General features: G+C 38.3%; 1 protein-coding gene and 1 non-coding gene across 2 annotated transcripts; one reads left to right on the top strand and one right to left on the bottom strand.

The window, feature by feature from the left end:
- Positions 1-656: 656 nt before the first annotated feature.
- On the bottom strand, positions 657-843 carry LOC112423375 (U2 spliceosomal RNA). The gene has a single exon (XR_003013849.2). It is a non-coding gene; the product is annotated as a U2 spliceosomal RNA (small nuclear RNA).
- A 6,372-nt stretch (positions 844-7,215) lies between these two features.
- Positions 7,216-13,916, top strand: LOC139363946 (uncharacterized). Its single transcript, XM_071099192.1, has 2 exons — positions 7,216-7,693; positions 13,071-13,916. The coding sequence occupies exons 1-2, from the start codon at positions 7,448-7,450 to the stop codon at positions 13,914-13,916; spliced, it is 1,092 nt and encodes a 363-aa protein (XP_070955293.1). The 5' UTR covers positions 7,216-7,447.
- The last annotated feature ends 10,442 nt before the right edge of the window (positions 13,917-24,358 follow it).

Genomic DNA, 24,358 nt, shown 5'->3' with positions numbered 1-24,358 from the left:
ATTGCCTAATTTAATTCTCACAACAGCTTTATGAAAGCAGGCATTATTAATAGAATCCTCATCTGACAGAAAAAAAATGGGAGTGAGATTAGAAATTAGTCCAGGGCCACCTAGGTATTAGATAGTGGAGCCAGTCAGTCTGAGTATGAATGTCTACACTTACATTCTTGTAGCCCATTTGGAAAGTATAGAAATATAGAGAGAAGCAGGAGGAAAAGCCATTTGTCATCTTATCACTGAAAGACAACATCAAAACTTTGACACTGTTCCTCCCAGTAAAAAAAAAAAAAAAAATTCTTTATTATTTTTATTTTTTATTTATTTATTTTTTTTGAGATGGAGTTTCCTTCTTGTTGCCCCAGCTGAAGTGCAATGGTGCGATCTCAGCTCACTGCAACCTCTGCCTCCTGGGTTCAAGTAATCCTCCTGGCTCTGCCTCCTGAGTAACTGGGACTACAAACACACTGCACCACACTCAGCTAATATTTTGTATAATTTTTGTAGAGACGGGGTTTCACCATGTTGCCCAGGCTGGTCTCAAACTCCTGAACTCAAGCGATCCTCTCACGTTGGCTTTCCAAAGTGTTGGGATTACAGGCATCAACCACCACACCCAGCCTTGATCTATTTTTTGTTGCAACCATTCTATACCCCGAAAGGGATGCACCATTCCTGGAGGTACTACAATACCGGGTTAACAGGTGGAGTGGGGCAAGTTCCTAGTCCATCTCCTAACTCCAAAAATCCATTCAATATATTATCCTCCCATAGAGGATGTATCAGATATTAAACTGATATAAATAGATACTACACTTGCTCTTACCCAGAAGGCCGAGAAGTGGTAAAAATAAATTTTCTATGAGACTTTTAATAATCAATGTTTTTGAAGTGATTGTTTTTATAGGAACCAAATAGAACTATTAATAATTATCACCCCATCCAACACTCCAGAACAGCCCTACAATGGGTCCTTTGAACTCCAAGATTGTTGGGAATCCCAGTCAGTTCTTTCCGTGTTTGTCTCTTTATGGGGTTAATCCAAGCCATCCCATGGTTTGCAACACTTCCACATGCTCCTAAAGAAGGCCATGCAGTAGTAGTGTGTTTCTTGTGTGCCTGTCTTAGGCTCTGAGCACTGTAACATGATCCCACTGAATTCTTGCAGTAAATGATCCCAGACCCCTTGAGACACCATATGGCAAGCAACCAGATATCACAAAAGTATGACTTGTATTTCTGGGCAAGCAGCAGTCTCAGAGGACTAAGCTTTTCTTAGGCCTTGAAACTCTTGCAGCTGCCAGTAGCTGGATGAAATGCATATCTCCAGGTGGAAGAATGGTCATCAGCCCACCCCAGAGAGAGCCTGACACTTGAGAATACAAGTAGGGCTTAAAGCATGTGCAAAACAAAGTTGAAGGCCTTGTCTGTACTTATGACACCAGCTATTCACACACTCAGCAAACACAGACAAATGGAATGCAGATAACTACATACTGCATGAACAAATTAAAAGAAATACGCTGTGATTTTTTTCCCCTTTAAATCCATACAGAAAGAAATAGGTGTGCAGGGCATGGTGGCTCATGCCTATAATCCCAGCACTTTGGGAAGCCAAGGTGGGCAGCTCACATGAAGTCAGGAGTTCAAGGCCAGACTGAAAAATTAACTGAGTGTAGTGGTGCACAGCTGTTGTCCCAGCTAATCAAGAGGCTGAGGCAGCTGGATCGCTTGAACCTGGGAGGCTGAGGTTGCAGTGAGCCAAGATCACGCCACTGCACTCTAGCCTGGGCAATAGACTGAGAGTCCATCTCAAAAAAATAAAAAATAAAAAAAGGAAGGAAGAAGAAAGAAATAGGTGTGGTGCCTCACACTGTCAGGGCTTCCAAAGACCTCAAATATAATTGGGAATATATAATATAGAAATAAACTTGTAGCTGATACAGATTTTCTCAAATTGGGTGGGGCAGACTTGGCTGCATTCTCAGTGACTTGGGAGTTTTGTGAGGAATTTTAAGTGTTAATTTTTCATTTTAAAGATAGTACAAAAATAACTTCACCTGTTTTAAAGATTATTTGCAGTGACAATTCGTATTTGGAAAACTTTGCTTGTAGAATAAGACTTTTGTTCCATAAAGTAGTATTTTTCCCACTCAAGTAAGTAGACATAGTTCTGAGACTTCATGAAATTTTCTTCCGTTTACAAGGTTAATATAGCTCCCAGATTTAAGAAACACTGGTCTAGGACATTTTTAAAAATTGAAAACTGTAAGACGTAATTATAATCTGGTACTAGTCCCCCTTTATTTCAGTTTCTCAACTACAAAACTTTCTCCCATGCTCTCCCTTAAATGAGATGTAAAGTCAGGTGAGATTAATGTGTACTACAGCTCCATAAGAAGAAAGATGTGGGCTAAATGGAGGGCATTAATTATTTTAAGCATAAATATAGTTACTGAGGAGAAGTGCAAATCACTACGGATCAGAAAAAAAGTGGTTCTTACCAAGCAGCCTTGTGACAGTGAGACTATGAAACACAGGCTCACAGCCAGGTGGTTGGCTCCTCCTCAGTGGCAGAACTTCCCCAACTGTGACCAGCACAGGAAGGCTAGGCAGAAGCCACGTGGGGCTTCTATTTGGGCTAAATGAGCAAAGCAAACCCATATGGAGAGGATTGCTGCAAGGAGGAGCAGGTGACAGTGCATGTAAAAGTACCTAGCACAGTGCTTCACACAAACCAGATGGTTTACACGTGTTTGTTCCTTCTGCCTCTTCAGTTCAACGAAATCTTTACTGTAAAAATTGAGAGATTTTAAAAAGAAAGAATTGAAAAATTTGGTTTAACAAGACTGTTGTTTTGACTTATATCCTAGATAAGCTTTTGTTTGAACTGATATTTAAAATATAGACCAAATGAACATATTCACATCCAACAAGCCTATGTAGATATTTACTGTAAGTCAGACACACATTAGGTGACTTTGCAAAGGCAACCCCACGCCTTCCCAAATCCTCCAATGTCCTATTAATAGTCTCATCTCAAATACACAATAAATAAATAATTAACAGTCTCATCTCATACAACTCTGGAAGTCCAAAGCCTAAAGTTCCTAGGAGGAAACTCCCGTTTTCCAAGTGGTTTTCCATTCAGTTCACTTTATGCCACACTGTGAACACAGTTCCTTCTCCATCATTCCCCAGAGCTTATATAGGGCTGTCGGGCCCCTAAAGTGAAATCAGCTGCTTCTCTAGAAAAATAGAAGCCTACTACTACTGCCTCCGCATCAGGATTCTTATCACAAACTCCAAGAGTGTCTTTCCATTCCTTACTCTACCTTTAATTCCTGACCCCAGACAAATTACCCTGCCTAGAAAAAGAAAAGCCACCTTAGGCCAGCCCCTGAGGTTCCCTCAGACTGAGCAATTCAAAAGGTCAAGGTTGAAGCTGAAATGTTTTTTGTGATCTGACCTCTGAAGTCACACACCATCACTTCCACCATATTTCACAGCACATGCAGACCAGCTGTGCTTTCATTATGGGAGTATACTGCACATGGGCAGGAATATCAGGAGGTAAAGATCATTGATGGCCTTCTTGAGACTGGCTACCACTTTGCCACTGACTTTGGGCAAGTCCCGTAACCCCTCTGAACACCAATGTCCTCATCTATGAAACAGGAATTAATAATAGTCTCTACCTCATGAGGTTGTTCGAAAATGAGAAAATATATGTTAATTCTTTTCACTTACCAGGAACTCAGTATACATTAACTGTAATCACAATAATTCTACCATGGACACTGTTGGATAATAACTAAAAGCTTTCCCACACTAAAACTATATGTCTATCCGACCAGTCCACAGAGAAGTCCACATTGCTTAGACCATGAAGTAGAAGCATGCACAAAGCTGCTCACTCCTTCATATCCTTTCCTTCATAGATTCACAGAACCTTACAGCTGCCCATCTCTTCTTTCCCTCTCCCTGTACTACTGATCACACATTTCAACTCTCTATATTGAACAACTTACAGTCCCATGATACTCTACATTTTTAGTCTTTGTACATGCACCTCCTTCTGCATGGAATGCTCTTTCCAGCTCTCTAATACTTCACCTAACTTCAGCTCATCCTTCTTTACTCAATAAATACATTGATTTGTTTTCCTAAGTATTTTCTTTCTCTTTTTCCTTTTCTTTCCTTTTTTCCTCTCTTTCCCCTGTATATTCACTTTAGCCAAGCCACTATCATCTTATGCCTGGACTCCTATATATGTATCTATCCCTCCTTTTTTCCCTTATTTTCTTTCATCTACTCAAAAAATTCCTACCGAGTGTCAATCATGTGCCAGGAAAAAACTAGCAAGACAAAAGCCCTGCCCTCCTGGAATATATAGTTTACTGAGACAATTAGTACCCTCTCCCCAAAGTAAGTACATACATACATAAGACATCAGGTCATGATGAGTGCTATGAAGAAATATTAAACTGGGGAAATAGAGAAAATGTTGTAGAACTGGAGACCTATTTTAGAGTAAATTTAAATAAATTTTAAATAGATTTAGCTTCCTGTAGACTATGAACGCCTCAGGGTCAGACATTAGATCATTTACCTCTATTTTTCCGGTCTTTAACAACGTGTCTGAAGCTAAGAATATACTTAATAAATATTTGTTGAATAAAAGAAAGAAAGAATACATGTATGTATGAATGAATAAATGTTAGATTCCAATATAAACCCTGTATGGAAAAAACTGAGGCCCAGAGAGGGTTGATTTACTCAAGAAAGCTTACTTCAAGGACAATGCTGTTTTTACTGTGTCATATTACACATGCCTAAAACATCTTTGTTTTAATAATACCCTATCTGCTCCTTTTTTGGTGTTGTCAAGACTTGGCTAGAATGAAATTCTGAAGAGCCTGTTTTTCTAGTATTTTACTTAATCTTCATGGAAACCATCACTGTTTACTCTAGAATAGATAAAGGGCTTCACCAAAGTCTCAATATTGTATTTGCTCACCTGGTCAACCAGTTGTTTGGTCATAAACCGCAAGGATTCAGAATGTGCAGCTGATCAGGAACCAGAAAAGACTTCCCACTAAGATCCCTTAGGATTATTTTAGAGAGGAAAACAAATCTAGGACAAATCAAACTTTTAGACTCAGGACTGCTTTACCCTCTTAAAAATTATGGAACATCCCAAAGAGCTTTTGTTTATGTGGATTACATCTATTGATATTCACTGTAATGGAAACTAAAATTATGTAATTTCTAAAAATATTTATTTACTTTAAAATAATAACAGATTCATTAAATGCTAACATCTTTTAATGAAAAATAGCTGTATTTTCTAGAACAAAAAAGGTAATGAGAGGAGTGGCGTTTTTATACTTCTGAGAATCTCTTCAATGTATGCTTAATAGAAGAAAGCTGGGTCCTCCTATCTGCTTCTGCATTTGGTTTGTTATGATAGCATTTGTCATTTAGCCTCTGGAAAATTCCACTGCACATTCATGAGAGAATGAATAGAAAAAGTCAAATAACATTTCAGTATTATTACAAAAGCAGTTTTGATCTTGTGGACTCTACCGAAAGGACTTAGGGGGCGTCCTTAGCATCCCCTTGTCCATACTTTCAGAAGTGCTGGTTTTGAGAGTCACAAATTTATATTTAAAAAAACAAAAAAGGAAATAAAATTAAACTATGTTTCGTATTTTTATTCTAAAAGTGTATGTATTTTTATACTCCTATAGCAGTGGTTCTCACCTTTTGGTGTGCTTAAGAATCATTTAGGAGGCATAGTTAAAATGCTGATTTGGCTTCTACACCCAAAGTTGCTGATTCCCTAAGTCTGGCCTAGGACCTAGGAGCGTGCACTTTTTAGCAAGTTCTCACTTCAGGGCCTCTATTCCCCAGATAATAATAATCCATGCCGCATTATTTGAGAAAAACCGTTCCAAAGCAAAAAATATCTTGGATATTTTACAAGACTAAAGCATTTCAGCAAGATGAAATTTTAAAATTTGAAGTAAAAGTATCTGACTTAAAACAGAGAAATAGATCAAGAAAAGGGAAACCTGATTCTTGTGATACACACAGGTTCATTCTATGGTTATTGCACCAAGAACGTGAGTTATTGCTGGCATAAGGAATTTTCCTGTCCTCCATATTTCACTATAGCCAAAGGTCCCTTAAGTCATCCAAACACAGTTCTTCATTCTACTACTAATATATTTACTTTCTGGCATTAAAAAAAAAACAAACTTCTAGAAGTAGCTAAAGATATCATTAAAATGTATAAAAGAAAAACACATTAAGGTAGTTGTTCTTTGCCTAAACACAATTATGGTGATTAAATTCACCATTTCATTAATTCATTTATCAAATAGTCACAAAGCTTGTAGGCTAGGGCCTGGAAATATCAATATGTTTACCCTATACGCTGTCCCATTTCTATTAAAGGCAAAACTATCCACTTAGCTGTTCAAGCTGGAAACCCATGAGTCACTCTAAATATCTTCCTTTTCTTTATATACTCCATTTCTCATCTACGTACTAGTGCCGAACTCCAAAATATACCTCAAACTTGTTGACCTGTTTCTGTCTCCACCACCTTCACTATCATACCACTTCACCAAGCCACTGTCATCTTATGCCTGGACTCCTGCAATTGTTCCTAACTGTTCATTCATTCATTCAATATTGATGAGGACCTACCAAGTACCAGGAACTTTTCAACACTCTAAGACAGAGCAGGGAAACAAAACAGGCAAAATCCCTGCTTTATGGAACTTTCATTTTAGTGGATAGGAGACAGACAAAAAACTGAATTATACAAATAAATGTGGATATGTCAAGTAGATAATTAGGTATAGAGTCAGGTGTTCAAGGGAGAGATCAGGACATACTTTAGTATTCTGGAAGTTCCAAGAACATGTCAAGCACTCATCAGAATCAAGACCTTTGCATGTATTATTCCCTCTACATGGACCCCGTTATCCTTACATTTTTTTAGAAGTTGGTGTCTTCCCACACCTTAGCCTATATGTCATCTACCTAGGGAGGTCCCTGGCCACCCAATCTAAATTAAGTCCCCTCCTATAATTTCCTCGCAATAACACTGTCCGGAGCTGCATGCCCCGGCCATAGCGAATAATAATTAAGGATTAAATGCCTGAGCTGTGTTCATTTCCACCCCACACCTTCTCCCTATCTTTGCCTTTTTTCCCCTGTACTAATACCTCATTAAAGATGGCGCTCTTCCTGCTTCTTCTTCACTCACTTTTCCCGCGCCTGGGAAAATTGTTACTTAATAGCGCAAGCGCAACATGACGTCCGACCGGAGAAACCGAAACTAACCTGGCCACGCCCTCGGCAATGAGATCATTTCCGCCTTAGCCCAACCCCTTCCCTTCCAAGTGTATATAAGGCAGTGCATTACCGCCATTAAATGAGACTTGATCAGAGCACTGTCTTGTCTCCATTTCTCGTGTCTCTTGTTCCCCAAATTCCCACCCCCTCCTCCAGGGCCTACACTGATTATCCCGCGGGCCGGGATACGTGGCGCCTGAACAGGGACCTGGAAACGAGGGACTCCGTGAGGAAGAGGACGCCAAAGGACGGTCGACCGCTAACAAAGACAAAAGGAGTCAAACTCTTCCGATCACCGCGGGAACCTGCTGCGTCAGAATCGAAGGTAAGTGACGCGTCTGAAATGGGACAAGAATTAAGCCAACATCAAATATATGTAGGACAATTAAAAGAGGCTTTAAAGATACGAGGAGTAAAGGTTAAAGGTAATGATTTGTTTAAATTTTTTGATTTTGTAAAAGACACTTGCCCTTGGTTCCCACAGGAAGGAACTATTGATATTAAAAGATGGCGTAGAGTAGGGGATTGTCTTCAGGATTATTATAATACTTTTGGGCCAGAAAAAATTCCTGTAACCGCCTTCTCTTATTGGAACCTCATTAGAGATTTAATAGATAAGAAGGAGGCCAATCCGCAAGTCATGGCTGCAGTCGCTCAGACAGAGCATATTTTAAAGGTTAGCTCCCGCTCTAACCTCACAAAGCCTCCGCAAGATACGGAGGAAGATCTCATTTCCCTCGAAAGTGATCATGAGGAAATCAAGTCTCCTTCTGTAACAGATAAAGAAATACCACACGAAAACAAACCAAAAAAATACCCAATTTTACAGATGCTTCTAAAGGAGGAGGAAATTAATAAGCCTAATCAATCGGATATAAATTGGGATGATTTAGAGGAAGAGGTGGCTAAATATCACGACCCTGATTTGCCTCCCTTTACTTCATACCCACCCCCATATAATAAGACACATAATGAGGCTTCTGCGCCCATTGTTATGGCAGCAATAGATCCCAAAGAAGAATTAAAGCAAAAAATTGCTCAACTAGAAGAACAGATTAAACTTGAAGAGTTACATCAATCATTGATAATTAGGCTCCAAAAGGTAAAAACAGGAAATGAAAAAATACCTAACGCAGACGCTATGGAGGGTTCCTTGCGCCCACTTCAGCGGCCTGGACAACATGTTCCAAGAGGGGGGTTAGTTGCTAGCCGACATAGAGAAGACTCCTCCCCCAAAGACGTTTTTCCGGTCACGGAAACCATAGATGAACAGGGACAGGCTTGGAGGCATCATACTGGATTTGATTTTACTATTATAAAAGAGTTAAAGACTGCTGCCTCTCAGTATGGGGCTACTGCTCCATATACTCTTGCTATAGTGGAATCTGTAGCTGAGAATTGGCTCACTCCTACAGACTGGAATACCTTAGTCAGGGCAGTTCTTTCTGGGGGAGACTACTTAATTTGGAAGTCAGAGTTCTTTGAAAATTGTAGAGATACAGCTAAAAGAAATCAACAGGCAGGAAACGGTTGGGATTTTGATATGTTGACTGGTTCAGGTAATTATGCAGACACTCAGGCCCAAATGCAATATGACCCTGGACTGTTCTCACAAATCCAGGCTGCTGCTACAAAGGCCTGGAGAAAACTTCCCGTTAAAGGAGATCCAGGGGCCTCGCTCACAGCGGTTAAACAAGGACCTGATGAGCCATTTTCAGACTTTGTGCATAGACTTATGACCACGGCAGGTAGAATCTTTGGAAATGCAGAAACGGGTGTAGATTATGTTAAACAGTTAGCTTATGAAAATGCTAACCCCGCCTGCCAAGCGGCAATCAGACCTTATCGAAAGAAAACAGATTTAACAGGATACCTTCGCCTTTGTTCAGATATTGGGCCCTCATATCAACAATGCCTAGCAATGGCCGCCGCTTTTAGCGGCCAAACAGTAAGAGATTTCCTCATTAACAAAGGTAAAGATAAAGGGGGATGTTTTAGATGTGGTAAAAGGGGACACTTTGCAAAAGATTGCTGTGAAAACCAAAATAAGAGTCCAGAAGCAAAAATCCCAAGCCTTTGCCCAAGGTGTAAAAGAGGAAGGCACTGGGCAAACGAATGTAAATCTAAAACTGACATTCAAGGAAATCCTTTACCCCCCAGGCAGGGAAACGGGATGAGGGGCCAGCCTCAGGCCCCGAAACAAGCATATGGGGCAGTCAGCTTTATTCCAGCCAGCAACAGCAATCCATTTCAAAACTTAGTAGAGCAACCCCAGGAAGTGCAGGATTGGACCTCAGTTCCACCTCCCACACAATACTAACACCTGAAATGGGACCGCAAACCTTAAATACCGGAATATATGGACGCTTACCACCTAACACTTTTGGGCTACTTTTAGGAAGAAGTAGTGTCACCATGAGAGGCTTACAAGTCCTCCCTGGAGTTATCGATAATGATTATGAAGGAGAAGTTAAAATTATGGCCAGAGCTATTGATAGTATTATTACTGTCCCTCAAGGAGTTAGAATAGCTCAGTTACTCCTGCTACCTTTGGTTAAAACAGATAATAATATCCAATACTCTAATAGAAATATAAAAGGTTTCGGATCATCAGATATATATTGGGTGCAACCAATTACAAATCAAAAACCCTCTCTAACCTTATGGTTAGACGGGAAGGCATTCACTGGACTAATAGACACAGGGGCTGATGTAACTATCATTAAACAAGAAGATTGGCCCTCTCATTGGCCTACTACAGAAACTTTAACTCACTTGAGAGGAATTGGACAAAGCAGTAATCCTAAACAAAGTTCTAAATACCTAACATGGACAGATAAAGAAAACAATTCAGGCCTCATTAAGCCATTTGTCATCCCTTACCTACCTGTTAACCTTTGGGGGCGAGATCTGCTCTCTCAAATAAAAATTATAATGTGTAATCCAAATGATATAGTTACTGCACAAATATTAACTCAGGGATACACCCCAGGTAAAGGTCTTGGAAAAGGAGAGAACGGTATCCCACAGCCTATACTGGTTTCAGGACAACTTGATAAAAAGGGGTTTGGAAATTTTTAGTTCAGGCCACTGACATACCTGCACCCCAAAGGTGCACTGACCCCATTACTTGGAAGTCAGATGAGCCCATTTGGGTTGATCAGTGGCCTTTACTCAATGATAAACTAAGTGCTGCCCAACAGTTAGTGCAGGAACAACTAGCAGCAGGACATATTGAGGAAAGTAATTCCCCTTGGAATACACCTATTTTTGTTATTAAAAAGAAGTCCGGTAAATGGAGACTCTTACAAGATTTAAGAGCAGTAAATATCACTATGATCCTTATGGGTGCCTTACAACCAGGATTGCCTTCACCGGTTGCGATTCCTCAAAAATATTTTAAAATCGTTATTGACCTTAAAGATTGCTTTTTTACAATTCCCCTTCACCCTGCTGATCAGAAAAGATTTGCCTTTAGTCTTCCATCTACAAATTTTAAACAACCAATGAAGCGCTATCAATGGAAAGTCTTACCTCAGGGTATGGCCAATAGTCCTACCTTGTGTCAAAAATATGTAGCTGCCGCTATAGAGCCAGTCAGAAAAACATGGGCACAAATGTATATTATACATTATATGGATGATATTTTAATAGCAGGAGAAATTGGCGAACAAGTCTTACAGTGCTTCGCCCAACTCAAACAAGAGTTAACAGCAGCCGGACTACAAATAGCCCCAGAAAAGGTACAATTACAAGATCCATACACTTATCTTGGTTTCCAGATTAATGGACCCAAAATCATTAATCAAAAGGCCGTTATACGTCGTGATCATTTAAAAACTTTAAATGATTTCCAAAAATTATTGGGAGACATAAATTGGCTTCGACCGTACTTAAAGCTCACCACAGGAGAGTTAAAACCTCTTTTTGATATATTAAAAGGAGACTCTAATCCAAAATCCCCCAGGTCCATTACTAAAGAAGCATTAATAACACTCCAACAGGTAGAACATGCCATTGCAACACAATTTGTTACCGGTATTGATTATTCTCAGCCATTAATATTCCTTATTTTTAACACAACAATAACCCCTACTGGCCTATTTTGGCAGAACAATCCCATTATGTGGGTACACCTGCCCTCCTCCCCTAAAAAGGTTTTGTTGCCTTATTATGATGCCATAGCTGATCTAATTATCTTGGGAAGAGAAAACAGTAGAAAATACTTTGGAATAGAACCCTCTACCATTATACAGCCCTACACTCAATCACGCATCCATTGGCTGTTACAAAATACGGAAGCCTGGCCAATTGCTTGCGCTTCTTATACTGGCACGATTGACAACCATTACCCACCTAACAAACTTATTCAATTTTGTAAACTTCATGCGTTTGTATTTCCCCATATTACCAGTAAAGAACCTCTCAATGATGCATTACTAATTTTCACTGATGGATCTTCCACAGGACTTGCCGCTTACACTTACAATAATGTAGTCGTTAAATTCCAGACCACTTATACATCAGCTCAGCTGGTCGAATTGCAAGCTATAATTGCAGCACTATCAGCTTTTCCTTGTCAGCCACTTAACATTTATACAGACAGCACCTACCTGGCTCATTCAATACCTCTCTTAGAGACCGTGTGTCAAATTAAACATGTTTCAGACACAGCTAACCTATTTTTACAATGTCAACAACTTATCCGAAAAAGGACTACTCCCCTTTTTTCTTGGACATATTAGAGCACATTCAGGATTACCGGGACCTCTAACACAAGGTAACGCAACAGCTGACACGGCAACAAAAACCATATCCACAGTCACTACAGACAATTTGCAACAAGCGCAAAAAGCACATGCCTTACATCATTTAAACGCCCAAACCTTAAGACTTATGTTTAAACTTACCAGAGAACAAGCTCGACAAATAGTTAAACAATGCCCCAACTGCATAACATATTTACCTGTTCCCCATCTAGGAGTTAACCCCCGAGGACTCATCCCCAACGAAATTTGGCAGATGGACGTTACTCACCACTCAGAACTCGGTCAACTAAAATATATCCATGTATGCATAGACACCTATAGTGGATTCATCAGTGCAACTCTTCAAACAGGAGAGGCCACCAAACATGTCATAGCTCATTTATTACACTGCTTTTCTATTTTAGGAATACCCAAACAAATCAAAACAGATAATGGCCCCGGTTATATAGCCAAAATCTTCTTACAATTTTGTAATACCCTACAAATTAAACATACCACAGGCATTCCCTATAATCCCCAAGGACAAGGTATAGTAGAAAGAGCTCATCTGTCATTAAAAACTATTATCACAAAATTAAAAGGGGGGAGCTGGTACCCCGTGAAGGGTACCCCCAGAAACATAGTCAATCATGCCCTGTTTATCCTTAATTTTTTAAATTTGGACAGTCATGGAAAATCGGCTGCCGACCGTTTCTGGCATCCTGAATCTCAAAAACAGTTTGCAATGGTAAAATGGAAAGATCCACTTGATGGTTCATGGCATGGCCCCGATCCAGTTTTAATTTGGGGAAGAGGCTCAGTATGCATCTTCTCACAAAAAAATGATGCAGCCAGATGGCTGCCTGAAAGATTGGTAAGACAAATAAATCATAACCATTGTCAGTCCAGGGAAGATAAATCTCCCTGAGAAGTTCTTTCCTTCTTGTTTTTCAGAAAATGAAGCCTAACATGAAATTCCTTTGGAGAATAATCGCTCTATATAACATAGTGACAGTCTATGCAGGTTTTGGTGACCCTCGTAAGGCAAAAGAATTATTACGAAAACAATACGGCCAGCCTTGTGACTGCAGAGGGGGACAAATATCTGAACCTCCGTCAGATAGAATCACCCAGGTGACCTGCATGGGCAAGACAGCTTACCTAATGCCAAACCAGTTATGGAAATGTAAGTCTACCCCAAGAGATACCTCACCTAGCGGGCCGCTCCTAGAATGCCCTTGTAGCTCTTTCCAATCTTCTGTACATAGTTCCTGTTATACCTCCTATCAACAATGCAAATCAGGCAATAGAACATATTATACGGCCACGTTACTAAAAACACAAACTGGAGGCATCAATGACGTACAAGTATTAGGATCCACTAATAAACTTGTACAGTCTCCTTGTAACGGCCAAAAAGGAAAGCCTGTTTGTTGGAGCACTACCGCCCCCATTCACATTTCTGATGGAGGAGGCCCATTAGATACTGCAAGAATTAAAACCGTCCAGAAAAAATTAGAAGAAATTCATAAAGCTTCATATCCTGAACTTCAATATCACCCTTTAGCCCTGCCTGAGCTTAGAGGTAATTTTAAGCTCGATGCCCAAACCTTTGATATCCTCAATGCTACTTACAATTTACTTCAAATGTCCAATACAAGCCTGGCCCACGATTGTTGGCTTTGTCTTAAAATGGGCCCCCCTATTCCTCTAGCCATACCTAACCTTTCATTGCCCTATGTCAATTGCTCAAATGAATCCTTAGTAAATAATTCCTGTCCTATTACCCCCCCCCCTTAGTTCAACCGATGACGTTTTCTAATTCCTCTTGCCTCTTTTCACCATCATATAATAACACTAAAGAAATTGATTTAGGCTATGTTGTGTTTGGCAACTGTACTTCCATAATCAATGCCACCAACCCTTTGTGTGCTATAAATGGCTCGGTTTTCGTTTGTGGAAACAACATGGCATATACGTATCTACCTACAAATTGGACAGGGCTTTGTGTTCTGGCCGAAACTAAATAAACACACACACACACAAACATGCATATGGAGAGAAAGAAAGATTTATTGCACAAGCTACAGAAGGATCTTTTTTTTTTCCTTTTAATTCTTTTTTTTTTTTTTTTTTTTTTTTTTTTTGAGGCAGGGTCTTAGTTGGAATGCAGCTTGGAATACAGAGGAGGACATTCTGGAAAACATTTCTCCTCATTAAGTTGCTTTTTAGTCCATACAAAATCCTCCCCATGAGTCTCCCTCTTCTCTTGATCTCACTTAATCCTTCTATCTCTAAGACTCCCATATCCTGAACGCTTGCAGGACATTCTACAAGGAGCCAAAGTGCTTAGCACTTGCCCAAGCTCAGCAACTCCTGTTAGCCCCTCAAAGCCAAGGCTGGTAAAACCCCTTTGCTCTAGACCAAGCTTATTCAACCCAAGGCCCACAGCCCGCATGTAGCCCAGGAGGGCTTTGAATGCAGCCCAACACAAATTTGTAAGCTTTCTTAACATATTATGAGATCTTTTTTTGCGATTTTTTAAAGCTTATCAGCTATCTTTAGTGTTAGTGTATTTCCTGCGTGGCTCAAGACAATTCTTCTTCCAAGGTGGCCCAGGGAAGCCAGAAGATGGGACACCCTTGCGTGAGACCCACACATTCTTCATGCCTAAAAGGTCAACATGCCCCCCTCTCTCTCATTTATATAACCATCTTTCACAACTTCATAGTATCATTACCGTGCAATATTTTTCAAAAAAGACTCTCCACAATAATGAGGAAAAGGCAGATTGAAGAGAATCAGAGATTGCTGTCTTCTGACACAGTTTTCATAATTTCTTCTCAGTAGTCTAATCTCACAAGTTTGATAACATGTGTTTACATTAACATTGATTTTTAACCCATTGCAAATATTTGTTTTTATTTCTACTTTAACCCAAGATTACTTAGAAAAGGTTTTTTTTTTACTTTTTTAATTTTCAAGTTTACTGTTTCTTTATTTTTGACTATCTTTTTTTTATTAATTTCTGTTCTTATTACATTGTGGTTAGAAAATGAGATTTCCCTTTGAGGCTTAATGCATGTTAAATTTTTATAAATACCCCACATGTATTTGAAAAGAATGCAAATTACCTATGGTCGAGTTTACAACTGGTTTATTCAAATCTTTTATAACTTTAATAATTTTTCTCTCTCTGACCCAAGAAAAGAGCATTAAAATATGTTACCACTGTGGATTTGTCAAATCCTCTGTTATCTATCTATTTTTCCTTTATATGTTATGAAGCTACATTGTTTTATAATTTTGGTGGATTATATCTTTCACCAGTATGAAATATTTATTTTGTCCCATTGAATGATTCTGTCCATTAATAGTTAATACTAATGGTTCATTCATATGTTTAGTATTTTCTTGTACTTTTTTTTCTCTTTTTTTTTTGTTTATATCTCTTACAAAATAGCAGGTAGCTGGATTTTTTCTTTTTTCCTACTCAGCATCTCTGTCTTTTAATGGGGAAATATAACCAGTTTCTATAATTGTTAATCTGATATGGCTTTTCTTATTCTTGTCTAATTTTTACTGTTTTCTTTTTATCATTTTCTTGTTTTTTCCTCTCTTTTCTTTTGTTGCATTAATTTTTTTGCCCACTCTTTTCTTGTTTATTTGAAAGTTACAAGTCCTACATCCACTTTTTTTTTTTGGTTACCCTGAAAGTTGCAATTCGCCTAAAAAATTCTGTTTACCTATCTGTGTCTAGATATAATCTGTATTTTTTTGTCAAGCTACACAAAAGAAAAATTTTAGCATATTTTCACTTACTTCTGAATCCTTCATATCTTCTAGTTGAAATGGCCTTTGATTTTATTTCTAGATTGCTATTAGTTTTTTTTTTTTACATTATGCATGAGTGGTTATTTAGACATAACTATATGCTTTAGCAATTTCTTGGCTTATTATTGCTTCTGTAAGCTAAACATTTTCTCTCTTAGATTCATTTTCTGTCTTACTGGATTATATCCTTAAGTAATCCTTTCAGAAAAAAAAAAATCTGTGGGTGGTGAACCTTTGAATACCTGCATGACAAAAGATGTTGTAATTTTGCTTTTCAAAAATTTTTTTTTTTTTTTTTTTTGAGACGGAGTCTCGCTCTGCCGCCCAGGCTGGAGTGCAGTGGCCAGATCTTGGCTCACTGCAAGCTCTGCCTCCCGGGTTCACGCCATTCTCCTGCTTCAGCCTCCTGAGTAGCTGGGACTACAGGCACCCGCCACCTCGCCCGGCTAGTTTTTTTTTGTATTTTTTTAGTAGAGACGGGGTTTCACCGTGTCAGCCAGGATGGTCTCGATCTCCTGACCTCGTGATCCGCCCGTCTCGGCCTCCCAAAGTGCTGGGATTACAGGCTTGAGCCACCGCGCCCGGCCACTTTTCAAAAATTTTTAAGCTCAAAATTGTCTTCCAGGATTTCAAAGATATTACTCCATTATCTTCTCACATTCAGAGCTAATGATGAGAAATCCAAAGTTAATCTGATTTTTGTTTCCTTGGAGGTATCATGATTTTTTTCTTACTGGATGCTTTTAGGATTTTCTCTTTATCCATGGATAGTGAATACAATTTGAATGTGTCTAATGGATGCTTTCCAAAAATCCTACCCGTTAGGGCCTTTTGGGGTCCTTATCCATTGGGGCCCTTCATTCGAAGACTCTTGTCTTTCTTCAGATGTGGGAAATCTGTCTTCCTTTTTCTTCCTTCCTTCTTGCCTCTTTTCCTTTCTCCCTCCCTTTTTTTCCTTCCTTCCTTCCTCTCTTTTTCTTTCTTTCTTTTCTTCTTTCCATTACCTCTGATCTCTCTCACTCCCTCGTTCCTTCCCTCCCTCTCTTCTCCCTCCCTTCCCCTCCTCCTCTGAGGTAGATACCAGAACTTCTGGATTGTGCTAGATTATGAGAACATTCTTCATCTAGATCTTCTAATTAATGTTTACATTTGTCCATTCTTATATTAGGGTTATTTACCGAGCTTTTACAGTTTCTGTGATCAAAAAATAAAGACCAAAAAAACCCACAATTATATAATAATTTTTCTAATTGCCTATCTTGTTGCATATGAATATGCAATGTGCCTCTTCTATCACACTGAGGGTATTAATTACAACTATTTTGGAGTCTTTTCTGCTTTTCTGCTTGTTCTATTTACCCTGTTTGAGTTTGCTTGTTTATTGAGCTTGGTGCCTCACTTTCACAGTGTTCCTCAAATGTTTGGAGATTGGTAGTCGTGTTCTTATCTTTGTATCTGTGGTTCTGTATATACAGGTCTGTGGATTCTGCTGCAGTTGACTACAGCTTGCCTCCAGGTACATAAACAGATAAAAGATGTATAACTTCTGATGTGGGGTGGGATGGGACTTGTGGCCAAGGGGAGGTATTCCAACCATTGTCTTTTGAGTGAGAGGTTTTCCCACCCACCTCGGAAGCTCACAGCCATGTGGTAGCACTGCTTTGTCATTTTATCCCCAGGCCCAATCCAGGGTGTCAAACAGCTGCTGCCCACTGCTTTGTGCACCCAAGAGAAACAGGACAGGCTGATTTGTCCAGATCATTTATCAGTATTTTAACTATATTTGATCTCTATTAAGAGACCTGTGAGAGATTTCTTAAAGCCCCCTTAAAAATACTTTTGCTTTATGATTTGCAAATTGTATTAAGACACATCAAAAGAAATATGAAATTTTCTACTTGCTGTTTTAAAAAGGCAAAACTAGCCCTTAACCACATTCCCGGTAATGTTAATTGATCTCACAGAGGGAAGGTGGAATTATAGCTTTGAATAAAGCAAAAAAGGTAAGCAAATGCAAAAGGGTTATATGGTAAACCAGACCTTATTTTAAGAATTTTTTAGTGGGAAATTATTACCATCATTGGCAACACAATGAATAAAAGAAAAACTAAGTGCCTCGTAGCAGAATAGATCTTCAAGATTTCTACGTAATTTGAGGAGAATAAATGAGAGACAGAAAAAAGGAATAAGCCTAATTTAATTTGATGTTTTTAGAGAAACTAAGGTCATTCAAATGATATTTTTAAAAACACTTTACAAAGAAAATCTTATTACTGTTACACAAAACGTTTAATGTTTGTGGCAACTAGAATGTTGTATTTGGTAGGGATGCCAGGCATTCTTTGCATACAGGGCATGTCCAGTGTCCTGTATTGACTTTCTCAGAACACATTAAATGCCCTGTATTTGGCTTTTTCCCCCAATAAATTAGAAAAATTCAGCAACTAGCACTATTTTTCTGCACCCATAATTAGTGCTTAAATTACTTAAATAGCAACACCAGCTAAAAATCATACCTTTAGAAATAAACATCTGGACAATCCCTCATTGTCTCTCCTGCAGATCTGGCTAAGAGAAGGCCGAAAGAGGAAACTAAGAATGGAAAGTACTTATTTTTCATATTTCAGAAAGTAAAACACTATTTTTTGGCCACATTTCCAAGTCATAAATGAGTAAGCATTGTTCATTCCCAGACGACCTTGTATTGACACACAGGCTCTGAAAATCAGCTAAACAGCCATAGCTTCACTCCTATGGCCATGCTTATCATCATCAATCCGTCAGAAAACAGCCTCCCTACAAGCTTCCAAAATGCGGCAAATCCGTAAAGAGCCCAAAGCATCTGAAAGCCAATCAGTCTCAGTAATCTGAGATGCCCCACACTCACAGATAACAGCCAATAGGCAAGGGCCGCCCTCCATTAGCCTTACTCCAGTCAGCCAGTCAACAGCAGCCTTCCTCCAGTGACCACAGTCAGGTAGCCGAAAATCCTTCAGTCTCTAGGCACTTCACTTCTGAAAGCCTGCCAGTCCCTGAATGTCAGGATTCTCAAAACCTATGTAAGATCGACTCTGGCTTTGCTCCAGTAGACTATCTTACAAGCACAGTTCTTACTGTGTCTTATAAGTTATCTTCAAGCTCTTTGTGTAATTGCAGTTGTTCATTCAGCACACACAAAAAAGTCAGCTATAGGCCAGATGTGGCTCATGCCTGTAATCCCAGCATTTTGGGAGGCCAAAGCAGTAGGAACTCTTCAACTAGGAATTTGAGACCAGCCTGGGCAACAGAAACTGTAATGGCTTTCCCTAGTGTATGTCTTCATCAATCTTAAAGCTCAAATGACTATTTGAAGGTACTGCTACCAGAGCATTTTTGGATTCCAAAACTGCAAGCAAATATTTAAGTGCCAGGACAAAATCTACAGCAATAATAAAAAATATAATAGTTACATTTATTCTACAGATTATTAAAGATCTAATGCCTCACCTTTTTGTGGCATAGACAAGTGCAATAAAATAATCATGATCAGAAAAAAATTTCCTATTTCTTATGCAATATTTTTCTTGTGAAAAAGGATTGTTTTTAAGACTATTGTGAGTAAAATCTGCCAGAGAAGACTTCAGGCACATTGGACAATTTTAGTGGACTTTATTAATGAGGTAGAAATTCATGAGATAAATTGTATAGCTTTTGGTGGGGACCATGTCAATGTATGCATACAGGTACAGAAAATGTGTAGTCAAAATTGAAGCAAAGCATGAATGATTCTATGGAAGGAGTTGGCTGTCCTGCCCATATTCTGCATAATGCTGTTCAAATAGTATATGACGTTCCTTCTACTGATATTGTCACGACATTGTTATGAAATTCTTCTCTTCAGCGTTTATGCAGCAGGTCCTCAAATAACATCATTTTGTTCAACATCATTCCCTTGTAACGTTAATAAAAAAAAGTTGTCTAAATTGTCACAGTAGGAGTGTGTGTGAGAGCACCCTGCAGTGGGTTGGTGTCCTGGCCAATGTGGGTTCCCACCTATGCCCGGAGCTGGCGGGATAGGCTCCGGCCACACTTGACTCTAAACTGGAACAATTGGGTAAATAATTATCTTGTTTGTATTAATCTTTCCTAATAGTATGTATAGTTCACATTAATTTCAATGTTTAGTATTAGAAGTGTTTTGGATCTTTATTCAGAAGTTCGATGATGTTTTTGTGACCAGAAATATGCCATAGAAACTTTACTCTTGTTTATACCAATCAGCCTATGGTGAATTAGTTTCATTCTATGAAATTCCACTTAGTCACAGTTTCTAAGAATCTATGGAGGACCTAAGGTGAGGACTTACTATACTTACAAACAGCATTTTTCTGTTCTATCAGATTCAAAAACTATTGGCTCTCTTTAACCAATGTATATGGGAGAATCCTCCGTATGATATCATACTTTAATTCCAAAGAAAAGACTCCCCCAAATTCTTGTTGAGTATTTAAATAGTTTATTAAATAAAGGCTACTTATTTCTTTTTCATATTTTGCAATTGCTTTTGCAAGAGGATTATACAAATTGAAAGAACAATGTTTTTGAAGTAGTTGTTTAAGGAAATTATTAAATGCATTAGAGAATGACTTGAAAAATTTATTCCTTTAATTATCAAAGTTGTTTTAATTTAATTTTGTTTTTATTTATTTACTTTTTTTGAGACACGGCCTTGTTGTGTCACCTAGGCTACAGTGCAGTGGTGCAATCACAGCTCACTGCAACCTCTGTCTCCTGGGAGCTCAAGTCATCTGCCTGCCTCAGTCTCCGGAGTAGCTACAAAAGTTGTTTTTAAAAGTGGCAACATTACTTTGAACAAGAAAAGAAATTCCAACTGGATTAGATCATTATTATGGCATTTATTGTAACTATGTTTTGAAATTGATACCATCTCTTGAAGAATTTGATTCTTTTATGGAGATATTACTAAATACACCTTCAACATGGGAACAAGAGGAATCATCGTGTGTACAGTTGAAGAGGAAGGGAATAAAAATTCATAGCAATGCTCTTTTATGACACTGGACAACATTTTAAAAAGTCATTGATCAAGATGCAATATAATCCTCAAAAATAGAAAAGCAAGTTATGTCACCAAAGATGGTATGTTCTTCAACAAATTAAATTTCAAGAGCACTTACTGGGATTTTAATTTTAGGCCAGTACATGCCTAGTATGCCAGCTCATAATGAGCATATTTTGTATTGGTAAATGTCAAATGGACAAAAGAATAAAACTTGTTGGATATGACCACTGTAAATGACATGTTAAAATGGAAATGGAGTATAGATTATAACTACAAGGAGTTTTATAAGTAAATTCTGCAAAACAAAGAGCTGTCAAGGAAAGCCAAGTCATTAGGGGGATAACATTTTAAAAATGGATATGTAATTTAGATCATTGTTATTTATTTCAGATAAAGAACAAATACTTTTCATAGTAAAGTATGTCTTATGCAATATTTTTTATTTCTCTAAATGTATATATATAGGCAACTAGAAGTAAAATTTAACTGGGCTTTCTGTTTTATTATTTGCTAAACTGCAATTGTATATTTAGCTCAAATTTAAAGTTTTAGTAGAGATTGATTTTTATGTGTTTTATATATCGTTTTATATATATAGTTTATAATAAATTGGGGCACTTTATATATAATTTTGCCTGTTGTATAAGACTTAGTAATATTGCTTGTCTTTTATTGGGTATACAGACTTAGAGCTATTTTAATCGTTCTTATGCAATATCATTAGCAATATTATTCTTTTTTTCAGAATAACATAGTTTTTAGCAGCTTTATTGAGAGATAAACATACCATATAACCCACTTACTTGAAGTGTACAACTCAATGGTTTTTATTATATTCAGACGGATGCAACCATGGCCACAGTCAATTTCAGAACATTTTCACCATCTCAAAAAGAAACCTGTGTCCTTTTGCTATCTGGTTTTGTCCCCCATCCTTTATACCCCAGACCCCCGTTATTTACCCAAAGCCTGTACCACCATTGTATCTTGGATGTAAATAACTGTTTTTGACCTTACAGACTCATAAGTAGAAGAAACCTGCCTTGAGTCTCAAATGAGACTTTGGACCTTGTGCTGGAGTGAAGACTTTTGGGTACCATTAGGAAGGTATGATTACATTTTGCAGTGTGAGAAAAACGTGAGATTTGGGGGTCTGGGGGTCAAATGATATGGTTGGGATGTTTTGTCCTCTCTAAATCTCATATTGAAATGTGACCTCTAATGTTGGAGGTGGGCCTAATGGGAAGTGTTTGGGTTATGAGGGCGGATCCTTCATGAACAGCTCAGTGTTGTCCTCATGATAATGAATGAGTTTTCACTCTGAGTTAATGTGAGAGCTGATTGTTCAAGAGTGCGGTACTCCCACCCCCTTGCTGCCTCTCTCACCACGTGACGTGCCTGCTCCATCTTCACCTTCTGCCGTGAGTGAAAACTTCCTGAGGCCCTCACCAGAAGCAGATACTGGCATCATGCTTCCTGTACAACCTGCAGAATCATGAGCCAAAATAAACCTCTTTTCTTTATAAATTACCCAGTCTCAGGTATTCCTTTATAGCAATGTAAACAGACTAATACACCCATCTTTATGCACTGCTAATGTACTTTCTATGTTTATAGATTTGCTGATTCCAGACATTTGGCATAACTAGAACCATATAACGTGGTCTTCTGTGACTGGATTCTTTCACATTTAGCATAATGTTTTCAAAGTAATCTATGCTATAGCAAGTTTCTTTTTGAGACAAGGTCTCACTTGGTTGCTCAGACTGGAGTGCAGTGACGTGATAATAGCTCATTGCAGCCTTGAGCTCCTGGGCTCAAGCAATCCTCTTCCCTTAGCCTCCTGAGTAACTAGGACTATAGGTGTGCACCACCACACTCAACTAGTTAAAGAAAAATTGTAGAGATGAGGTCTTGCTGTGTTGCCCAGGTATAGCAAGTGTTAGTACTTCATTCCTTTTTGTGGCCAAATAATATTCCATAGTATGGATGTATCACATTTTGCTTATCCATTTATAGCTGATGGACATTTGGGTTGTTGCTATTTGGGTTGTTGCTTAGGGGTGGAATTACTAGGTCATATAGCAAGTATATGTTTAATCATTTGAGGAACTACCAGACATTTTCCAAAGTGACTGCACTGTTTTTCATTCCCACCACAGTGTGTGAAGGTTCCAATTTCTCCAAAACCTCATCAGCACTTGTTATCTGATTTTTATATTGTAGCCATCCTAGTGGGTGTAAAGTGGTGTCTCATTGTGTAGCAAAAATAGACAGAATTGGGTTAGCTTCTACTATAGTAATTGCTGAGGAAACAAAAGACAACTTTAACTAAAATAATAATAAACAAATAAATAAGCACCCACTCAAGAGGATTCTTTTAAAGCATAAAAAGGACTTTCTGTGACTATGAAGCATTGTTTTTAAGTTAAATAATCCAGTAAAAAATGGAAAGAGAGGAAAGAAGCAGTTGAGAATCCAATCAATGGTGTGCTAATCAAGTGGAAGAAATATTTCAAAACAAAGAACAAAAAGTTCTGATGTATGTAAAGACTGAAGTCACCACCTTGGAAAGGTTTGCTAAATTTCAAGCAGGATTAGAAAAATAAGTCATATGTCAATATCTAGATACAGCCTAGTAAGTTTCTGAATGGCAAGGATAAAGAAGAAATCTTACATTCTTCCAGACAAAAGACAAAATCTCAGATTGGCATCAGACTACTCAAATGCAGTGATGGAAGCCAGAGGATGGTAGAATAATATCTACAGGATGTCAAATGAAAGGAGCACAGTCTAAGAAGCCTACTGTCAGCCAAGATGCCATTAGCTTCTCAGAATAAAAAGCAACCTATTGGTGAATATGTTACGAGTTAGATAATATATTCCCGCACATATCTTAGCTGAGGCAAATGCTAAGAAAGGAGACCTCAAGCTCAGGGGAGCTCAAAAGAAGATGCAAGAGTGATGCACATTTATAGTGTTGGTTAAATATGAATAAATAGTGCTACAGAGATAAGGAATTTTTAGTGTCAATGCCAAATAAAGTCTTAAAATTGAAGACATATGAGAGAAAAATCTAATAGTAGTGTGGAACTAAAAATATCAAAGGATCTCAGTAAATAAGAATTGGAGAAAGGTGGGAGGTAAGGGAAGCTTAGCATTTGAAAGCTCTTATTTAGTCACTGAAGAAGCAAAAACATGGTAAGAATGAGCAGAGGGCAACAAAACCCTTTGGTATCTTGTTTTTATTCAATAGTAGAAAGTATTTATTAGGACTATGAGAAATTAGAAAATGACCTCCAGTGGGATAGAAAAGTGAGAACTTCTAAAATAAGAGTCACTAGCC

This window comes from Macaca nemestrina, chromosome 6 (genome assembly GCF_043159975.1).
Source record: "Macaca nemestrina isolate mMacNem1 chromosome 6, mMacNem.hap1, whole genome shotgun sequence".
Lineage (NCBI taxonomy): Eukaryota > Metazoa > Chordata > Mammalia > Primates > Cercopithecidae > Macaca > Macaca nemestrina.
This window is presented reverse-complemented; position numbering and strand designations above follow the sequence as displayed.

Excerpts from the sequence above, each read along its gene's own strand:
- LOC139363946 (XM_071099192.1), top strand. The coding sequence starts at position 7,448 with ATGAGACTTGATCAGAGCACTGTCTTGTCTCCATTTCTCGTGTCTCTT. Across the intron at positions 7,694-13,070 it reads CTGCTGCGTCAGAATCGAAG|AAAATGAAGCCTAACATGAA; the intron begins GTAAGTGACGCG and ends CTTGTTTTTCAG.